The sequence below is a fragment of the Rhinolophus ferrumequinum genome, chromosome 4 (genome assembly GCF_004115265.2).
Source record: "Rhinolophus ferrumequinum isolate MPI-CBG mRhiFer1 chromosome 4, mRhiFer1_v1.p, whole genome shotgun sequence".
NCBI lineage: Eukaryota > Metazoa > Chordata > Mammalia > Chiroptera > Rhinolophidae > Rhinolophus > Rhinolophus ferrumequinum.
The window spans coordinates 53,865,791-53,875,707 of NC_046287.1; the positions used below are offsets into that span (position 1 = coordinate 53,865,791).

Here is a 9,917-nt window from a genome sequence, read left to right on the forward strand (position 1 = left end):
CGGCCCGGGCATGCGATGTTCTCGAGGCGGCGGTTCCATCGGCAGGGTCAGCTCCAGCTGGGTATTGGGCGGGTCTGGCTGCCACTCCCCCAGTGGGTATGCATTGCCGCCAGACAGGCTCTGCCTCCAAGTGCGAAACTCCTAGTAAAGTTTGCGCCTCGCCTGCGGCCCCCTGTCCTCGCGACCCCCGCCCCGGCAAAAGTGACAGACAAAGCCACACCCCCGCGCGTCCGGGCCGGTGAGGGGCGTGAATGCGGCGGGGGCGGGGCCCGCGAGGAGGGGGTAGTGGGGGGGCGGGCGCATGCGCTGTGCGGGGGGCCGAATGTTTCCCAAGTGTTTGAAACTGGTATTTAGGTTTTCCACGTTGGACAAGTGCGGCGCGGCGGGCGGCGCGCGTCCCTTCCCGCGCTCGCTCGGCCCGGCCCCGGCCCCTGCGCCGGGGTGCGCGCCCGCGCGCCCGGCCCGCGCCCAAGGCCGCCGAGCGCTGGCCCGGCCCGCCCGCGCCCGGTCCCGGGGCCCAGGCGGTGCGGCTCGCAGATGTAGCGGCGCGGGGCTGGCCGGAGGGGGGGCGCCGGCGGGCGGGAGCTTTGCATTTTGCAGCGCTGGGCTCCGAGGGGGCGGGGGCTGGAGGAAGCGGAAAGCCGCGCCGAGTCGCCGGGGACCTTGATGAACCATGTTGAGCCCTGCCAACGGGGAGCAGATCCACCTGGTGAACTATGTGGAAGACTACCTGGACTCCATCGAGTCTCTGCCTTTCGACCTACAGAGAAACGTCTCGCTAATGCGGGAGATCGACGCGAAATACCAAGGTACGGCGGGATGGATGGGCGGGGGCGGCTGCTCCATCCCCGCCGGTCGCGGCGCGCCGCGGGGCCGCGGGCCGTCCTGTTCTCCGCCCGGGGAGCCGTGGGCCCGCGGAGGCGGCTTTCGCCCGGCAGGAACAAAAGGTCTGGATCGTCTTTGATTCGCCAAGGTCCTTGTGCGCGAAGCCCGGACACGGAGGAGGAAGGAGAAACGAGAGGTCTCAATGCCAGGCTGCGCGAGCAAAGCGCTCTTTGTAGTGAAGTGACGAGGCGGGGTGCTGCGGGGGAGGGGGCGCAGGGGCTAAGGCTGCGCCGAAGGAGAGATGTGCTGCGGTCGCTAGGGCTGAGGGGCGTAAGGGACCGGGCTGCGCACAGTGCTGTTGGGAGGGCGCTGCGGGCGAGGAGTCCCCCGGCCCTGCTCGCCATCCCCGGAGCCACCCCCACCCAGTCCCGAATCTGAGTGTTATATAAAGTCCAGGGTCGGTATACTACGCGCGGTGTATCCCCGGTCGCCCCCACCCAGCTCCTCTGCCCTCCGGCAGCGCTGAACACCGAGTGAGGGGCGACGCGGCCGGGTGTAGTTTGCGAAGGGGCAGGGCTTTATTCCATGCATGCGGTGGGGAAGGGGACGAAAAGGGAGGGAAGGATGGGGCGAGGAAGTCGCCCATCTGTGCTGCGCTCAGGGGGCTTGTGCAAGGACTGTGGGCTTGGAGAGTAACATGGCAGGGTAGAGGACCTGTGGGTCGTTCTCTGCAGCCTCGGCCTCCCAGAGTGCGGGAGAGAAGCGGAGGGTTCGCGTCCACTGGGAATTGTTGGCTGTTGGGGAAACTTTCCTGCTAGGTCAGGCACGGCATTGGGGGCTCTGTTTGGAACGTAGGTCGTCACTCAGAGTTTACTAATGTTTACAAGGCTGCGCAGCAGGGAAACGGAAGAGTGGGGGGAGGTGGAAAGCCACCGCTCGCCGCGAAACATACAAGGACTTCCCTCCGGTAAGGCGCCCCTGCGCGCTCTACCCGAGACTCGGTTTCGCAGCGACATTTATAGGAGGCTCATTAGCATATTGCAAACGTCCCTCTTCGGCCTCCTTGTAATTGGCTGTGGCGTCCCCATGGAATGTCCTTATCAGTCCGCGGCTGAGCCATAGGTTGCTGGGCCGGATGAGGGCGGGCCTTGCGCAGTGACTGGCACGACTCTCTGTTTCCGCGGCCTTCTTTTTTCTCTTTCGTAGAGGGGCGGGGAGGAGGGAGGAGGTCGAGTTAATTTGAATGTCTTCGGGTCGCCCGGCTTCCGGCTTTGGATTGGCTACTGAGGCTGCGGGGTGGGCCGTGTTCCCCTGCCCTGCTCTGTGATTGGCGTCCCGCCTGGCCTCCGCCCTCCGGCCCGGCGACCCCCATAGGCGGCGGTTCCCGAGGCGGGGCGCAACGCCCACTGGCCGCGTCCCCATTGGTCGGGGGCCGGGCTCCGCCCCCTACTCAGGAGCCGGAGTTGGGCTATATCCGGCCGCGGAGCGATGGAGTCGCCCGGTGCGGGGGTCGAGCCGAGCGAGTCACACTACAGGCACTACCGAGGAGGCAGCTCAGGTCTCACACCTTGGCGTCAGGGACCCTGCCGAGCAGGCCAGCAGCCGCAAGGAGCTAGGGAGGCGTGAGTGACCCGAAGCCGGGTACTCCTCTCGGTGGTCGGTGCCCAGGGATAGCTCGGGTAGTGTGACGATTAAAGGGGGGGAATTTAAAGGTTTCACGGTCTTTGTGGAATTCGTCATCTCCGGTACTGTTCATTAGCACTTTGGGGAAATTTCAAGATGACAAAAAAAAGTTTATCTTTAAAATTTTCTGACACCGACGTCACTATATTCCTCAGTGTATACTCCTGCAGTACTGTGAAGAAGCTTGTTTTGCTGTTGAGAACCACAGTATCTTCCGTCGAGTTTAATACACGCCGCGGTGTTTGTTTGGCTCCTGAAGAGAAAATCAGTCCCACCTTCACCCCGGCATATACCGAAGTCAGTGCCCTTGAGTGAGCTGCAAAGCCTTAAACATAAGTCACAATAGTCATACCTCATTTGGTTGGGACATACTATAAATGTAGAGGTATACAGCGTACTAATGAAAAAAACTTGAGCTTTTATTTTTAAAGAACTATGTTGCAAGTCAAACTTGATTAACAGTCTTTTGTTTAGTATGCATCAGTTGGAGAGTAATTCATAAGGATGGGTTATAATTAGTTTGGCAATTTTAAATGGTATGTTAGGTTATTTTTTAATTATTTTTTAAATACCCATCCACTATGGAAGTCAGCGTCATAAAAAACTTAAGTGCAACTTAAAATAAATAATTTAAAATAAGTAAGATCAAATTAAATTTTGCTGCGATCTGATTTAATCCTTAAATTTTTTCCACGGTACTATTGCTTTCCTACAGTAATGTTGGCTGTGGAGCATTTTTAAAAGAGAGGGTCCCCAGCAGTTTGAGCTGATGGAGCTGAAGAAGCGGGTATCCTGGCATGGTGCCTCCCTAGTTAGCGCTGGTGTTATTCCTGTTTGCTTGGGGTGTTTAACAAATATATGCCATTGTGAAGGTAACAGATTTACTTCTTGGTAATTTTGTGATGAGGTGTTTCTTTCCCAGGAGTGGGGCTTCACATGGATGTGAGCTTGCTTGTGATATAAAAGAAGTCATATTTATTAAATTTTAAATTAGCTGTATGGCCAAATTGTTCTCCTTTCTGTGAAATGCAGAAATTGTCTTTCGAATTTTGGTTATTTATTCAACCAAGTGATAGTTTTGTAATGTGCAATTCGTTTAAAAGTAAATGACAGAAACTCATTTTAACCATCTATGGAATAGAACTTGGATTAAGTTGAGCAAAGCTATTTATTTTCAGAATTAATTACTCAAAGAGACTATGAAACTGGCATTCCTCCTTTCTGGTGGGAGACAGTCTACTTTGTTCCTCTAGGAAATATCTTCAGAGCTATCTTTAGTTAAAGAATATAGCCTGGAAAATAACACTTATCATTTAACTAAACTTCAGTGTGGGTTTAAGTTTATATGTTTACTCCAGTGTTAGGTTTACAGTTCGGAGATAAGATCTGGAAGGGGTGATGGCCACATTTTATGCCCTTTCCTCCCCACATCCCCACACACACTTCCTAATTGGAGAGAGGAATTGCCTATTCTGGGAGACTACAGAAGGGTTTCAGGGGAAAAGTCTGATACTGTTTAATTTAATGGTGACTGGGGAAAATAACTCTGGAATTTCTGTGTATTTAGCCTCTTGGCAAGAATATTTACTTTCCTTATTTCAGTCACATTATTTAACAGCTTTTATTTCTTGAGAAATTACCTAATTACATTTGCCAAATTACATTTTAAAATCACATACACTGTCTTCTAACCTATCCAAGAAGGTTCAAATTTAGCATTGAGTTTTAATTTATTTTTTTAATATTTTACTGTCTGTTGACTTCTATAGATATAAATATGTTACTGTCTTAAGAAGTAAATGCAAAAGTAAAATCTGCCACCTTTGTTTTAAAGCAAGGCTAGGTTGTCTGGCTTATTGAGACAAACCATTCTTGTTTCCAGGAATACAGAGGTATAACGTTCTGCGATGAAAATGATGTGGCTGATAAACTGAGGATCTAGGTCATACGTAGTGTTTATATACATTCTGCAATTTCTTAGGGTATTCTAGACATTAGTACATTAAAATTAAGAGAATAAAGTCATTTGACTTATTATAGAAAAATAAGGACATATTCATTAATTGTATTGAAAGTAAAAGTTTGGGTCTCAGTACTTCACCTAAGTTTGAACTTTTACCCTTAATTGTCCATCCCAGGAGTATTTGTTACTCATGATGCCGAACGCACATGAAATCCCTTGGGGAGCTTTGAGTGGCACTTTGCTATATGAGAATTGTGTTGGCATTCGTATTTAGTTCCAGGGATTTTTTTCAACAGAAAAAGTCTACTGGAAAGGCATACAAGTCATAAGATTTTTATACTACAAAGGCTTGCATTGATCATTTCTGTCCTTTTCAATTACTTTGTCATAGACTAGAGAATTATATAAAAGGCTCAGTAGGGTTTATAGCATGGGTGTAATGCTTATTTTTTTCTTTGCAGAAATCCTGAAGGAACTGGATGAGTATTACGAGAAATTTAAACGTGAGACGGATGGCACCCAGAAGAGGAGAGTGTTGCACTGCATTCAGAGAGCCCTGATTCGGAGCCAGGAGCTGGGCGATGAGAAGATCCAGATTGTGAGTCAGATGGTAGAGTTGGTGGAGAACCGGACCAGGCAGGTGGACAGTCACGTGGAACTCTTTGAGGCACATCAAGAGGTCAATGATACCACTGGCCACAGCGGCAAAGCTGGCCAGGATAAGTCCAAGAACGAGACAATCACGCAGGCAGAAAAGCCCAATAACAAGAGGTCCCGGCGACAGCGCAACAACGAGAATCGGGAGAATGCAGCTAATAATCACGACCACGATGACATCACCTCAGGAACGCCTAAGGAGAAGAAAGCAAAGGCCTCCAAGAAGAAGAAACGCTCCAAGGCCAAAGCAGAGAGGGAAGCATCTCCTGCAGACCTGCCCATCGACCCGAATGAGCCAACGTACTGTCTGTGCAATCAGGTCTCCTATGGAGAAATGATCGGCTGTGACAATGATGAGTGCCCGATCGAATGGTTCCACTTCTCCTGTGTAGGACTGAATCATAAACCAAAGGGCAAATGGTACTGTCCCAAATGTCGAGGGGAGAATGAGAAAACCATGGACAAAGCCCTGGAGAAATCCAAAAAGGAGAGGGCTTATAACAGGTAGTTGGTGGACCTCGCTGAACAGTGAGGAGAACTAAGCCAGTGTATTTATTACATCACCACCTTTGGTGAGGCATGAGGACTGTACAATGTATATTTTTAAAGAATGTTAGAAAAGGAGCCATTCCTTTTGTAGGGATGGCAGTGATTCTCTTTGCCTTTTGTTTTCATTGGTACACATGTGTAATAAGAAAGTGGTCTGTGGATCAACATTTTAGAAATTACAAATATAGGTTTGAATTAAACACTCAAGTCTCAGACTGATTTTTTTTTTGTTTTGTTTTTGTTTTTTGGTTTTTTTGGCTGAGGGAGTTGACTTGGAAGCAACCTAACACATTAAAATGTGGAGAGAAACAATTTTGTTTAGCTACTGTTTTATTTTAATAAAAATAATGTTATTATTTCATGAACTAATTTTTTAAATATTAGCCAAGTTGCTAAAAATACAGCCCATAGCAAATTTGTTTTCTAGCTATAATAATGTATATCCATATAACAATTCAATAAAAAGATTTAAAAATTGAAGATTATTTTTTAAAAAGGTAAATGGTTAAATTTTACATGACAAACATTTTATGTACTGTCCTATTCCCCAAACAGCCATTTTTTGAATGATTGGGTACACCTTTTATTAAATCGAATAGAAGTGGTCTAGTCGTGTAATTTCAAATCATGCTTTTGCTATCACACATCCTAGTGTAGCCATATTGATTTACATAAGGTGTATAAATGTACATTTCCAAGTGAACTTGGACTTGATGTATTTTAATCAGAAGTGCAGCCAGATGCCATTGTGAAACCAAGGTGTGTTTTCTACTGTGTGCATGAGAGCTGTACAGATACGACATCAAGAAATAAATGAAATTTAGCCAGTTCCTCTAGAGGTATATTTAATTTTGACATAAATGATTTTAAAACTTTTGTCTTAAAAATTTGTACACCAGCAGTTTAGACAAAGCCTTAAGCAAATTTTGTATTATTCTCACTTAATGAGGAAGTTACCTAATTGCCAGCAAATCAATGTCAAAACAATATATAGTTAAACCAGGGGTTGGAAAATTATTGCCACAGGCCAAATCCAGCCTACCACCTGTTTTTGTGTGGCCTGTGAGCCAAGAATTATCTACACTGTTAAACGGTTAAAAAATCAAAAGAATCCTATTTTGTGACACATGAAGATTATATGAAATTCAAATTTTAGTGTCCATAAATAAAGTTTTATTGGCACACAGCCATGCTCATTCACTTACACATTGTCTGGCTGTTTTTGTACAATGGTAGGGTGGTTGCGACAGAGACCATATGACCCACAAAGCTGAAATTCATTTTCTGGCCCTGTGCAGAAGTTGGCTGACCTCTGATTGAGACTGACTTCTTGCATGATAATCTGTGTCCTTAACTGCTGCATATTGAAAGGGTCAACAATTTCCATTTCTAAGTGATACATGGTTAATTTACTATACACTGCAGAGAATTAGTTTACATTCTCTATGAAGCTGCCACGAGGAAGAATGGAGTAACCACTGTGGCATATAAGGATCTACGTGGCAGTTGTTTATTATAAGTAAAACAGTACATTGTTTTTGATTGTTTACTTCATTTGATAAACAATTATTGAGAACTTTGTGCCAGACATAAATCCCTGTTCTATGTTGAATTTCCTTATAGAGGCTATTTGGTAGAGAAATGCAAGTTGTACTTGATCTTACATTAAAATGTGAGCTTTTTGCATATCAATACCTACAAATAGGCATTTACTTTCTAGCAAAACTCAAACATTTAAAAATCTTGAGTGTTGAAATTGAATAAGATTTACCTAGGCAAATAATAAAGTTTACTATGTGAAAATAAGTTAAATAAAATACTTGATAATAATCCAATGACAAAGTAGTTTAAAAGAATTTTTGGTTACATAAACTTGCTAGTTTTTTACTTTTATTTTAATTTGAGTTAATAATGAAAATTCAGTTATGGGAGTGAAGGTGGAATAAAACACAGTTATTAATACTGGATTTCTTCATACTCAGTTTTGGTGTATACGGCTGTGGAAAAGACAGAGAAGCACAGAGGCCAAACCTTGGTGTATTTGAACCCAGCTTTGTCCCTTAGAGGTTTGATCTTAAATAAATTTGCTTAACTCTTGATCCATGGTTTTTCACTTTTAAAATACCCGTTTCATGGAAGGTGGTTCTGAGAAATAAGTGAAGTTAAGTAAGAGACGGGGATGTTGCTAATCAAATGCTGGAAATATTTGCCTCACCTTTAATGAAGTTTCCAATAAGGACAAATGGCTAGGCATTTTTTCTTTGAAAAATGTGGAACGTTATAGAGGCAGATTTTGTTGGATTTGGCAGTCTTTTTAATCACTTTTAATTCCCTTACACAGTAAGAAAAATAAGTACTTAGAATGTCAAGATTTAGCCTTTAGATCATGATTAGATACAATAGATCCAGGTAACCCTGGGGGAGTGCTCAAAATGGGACTGAAAAAAAAATTTTTTTTTAAGTGTGTTTTTCCAGGACCCATCAGCTCCAAGTCAAGTAGTTGTTTCAGTCTGGTTGTGGAGGGCGCAGCTCACAGTGGCCCATGCGGATTGAACCAGCAACCTCGTTGTTAAGAGCACAGCGTTCTAACCAACTGTGCTAACCAGCTGCCCCTGGACTGAATTCTTTTGAAAATAGATTAATGAAAAGCTATCTAATGTAGAACACATTTTTTCATTAATTTTTTAATTGAAGTATAATATACAATATTTTATTAGTTTCAGGTGTACAACATAATTCAGTATTGTATATACTGTGAAATGATCACAAATCTGGTTAACATTCGTCACCATACATAACTACAAAAAATTTGTTTAAACCTTGTGATGTGGATGTGAAGATTCAACTCTTTTAGCAACTTTCAAATACGCGATACAGTAGTAACAATAGTCACCATGCTGTCCATTCCATCCCCATGGCTTATACATGGAAATTTGTACGTTTTGACCTTCACCCCAACCCCCTGCCTCTGGCAACCACCAGTTTCTTATATTAATAACCAAGTTATTACAGTTCAGATAAAGGGTCTGAAATGTTTCTATTAGAACATAATACTTTATTTCAAACTGAACTAAAGGAACTTGGTTCATTCAATTAACTAATGTATACTGAGCAGCCATGGCATGGTGTTCCTTGGGCAGGGGGCTTGGAGGAGGGTGTACTCCGGGGCCTGAGAAAGTTACCATGTTTCCCCGAAAAAAAGACGTAGCCAGACCATCAGCTCTAATGCGTCTTTTGGAGGAAACATTAATGTAAGACCCGGTATTATTTTAATATAAGACCGGGTCTATATAATTAATATAATTTATAACAATATAATATGACCGGGTCTTATATTAATTTTTGCTCCAAAAGACGCATTAGAGCTGATTGTCCAGCTAAGTCTTATTTTCGGGGAAACATGGTACTACAATGACAGGACCCACTGGCCACCCACACAGACATGACTTCCAGTGTCTTGGACATGGTGGTGTGGTCATCTCACTACCACTGGTTGCAAGTGGGGAAGTAACACAGCATTCACCAAATTAAAAGCCATTTTATTATTACTGTATATTTGTTTTAGAAAGAAGAGGTATTTACTTAAAATACTTTTTTTTTTTTTAAAGATTTTATTGGGGAAGGGGAACAGGACTTTATTGGGGTACAGTGTGTACTTCCAGGACTTTTTTTTTTTTCCCCAAGTTGTTGTCCTTTCAACCTTAGTTGCGGAGGGTGCTGTTCAGCTTCAAGTTGTTGTCTTTTCAGTCTTAGTTGTGGAGGGCGCAGCTCAGCTCCAGGTCCAGTTGCTGGTTGCTGGTTGCAGGGGGTGCAGCCCACCATCCCTTGCGGGAGTCCAACTGGCAACCTTGTGGTTGAGAGGATGCACTCCAACCAACTGAGCCATCTGGGAGTGTTGAATCTTAGTTGCAGGGGGCGGAGCCCACCATCCCTTGCGGGACTGGAGGAATTGAACCGGCAACCTTGTGGTTGAGAGCCCACTGGCCCATGTGGGAATCGAACTGGCAGCCTTTGGAGTTAGGAGCACGGAGCTCTAAGCGCCTGAGCCACCGGGCCGGTCCTAAAATACCCTTTTGTATCATGTTCATACAATATTCCAGGTAAAATGTACTAAGATATTAAACCTTTCATTACGCAAAATTATTAACTTTTTGTCGGTGCACGTTTAAAGGCAGTGCTCTTGCAGAAGAGCTAGCTTTTCTCCATTGTTCCAGATAAATTTATGATTCTTTGTAATCAC

At 44.8% G+C, this 9,917-nt stretch overlaps 1 protein-coding gene across 2 annotated transcripts; it reads left to right on the plus strand.

Moving 5' to 3' along the window:
* The first annotated feature begins 472 nt into the window (after nt 1-472).
* ING1 (inhibitor of growth family member 1) lies at nt 473-7,712 on the plus strand. 2 transcript variants are annotated; one of them, XM_033105012.1, is made up of 2 exons: nt 473-809; nt 4,933-7,706. In XM_033105012.1, the coding sequence occupies exons 1-2, from the start codon at nt 674-676 to the stop codon at nt 5,634-5,636; spliced, it is 840 nt and encodes a 279-aa protein (XP_032960903.1). In that variant the 5' UTR covers nt 473-673; the 3' UTR covers nt 5,637-7,706. The 2 variants fall into 2 exon arrangements, with proteins under 2 accessions (XP_032960903.1, XP_032960904.1); XM_033105013.1 differs by lacking the exon at nt 473-809 and adding an exon at nt 2,299-2,383 and having other exon boundaries at nt 4,933-7,712.
* Nucleotides 7,713-9,917: the final 2,205 nt, after the last annotated feature.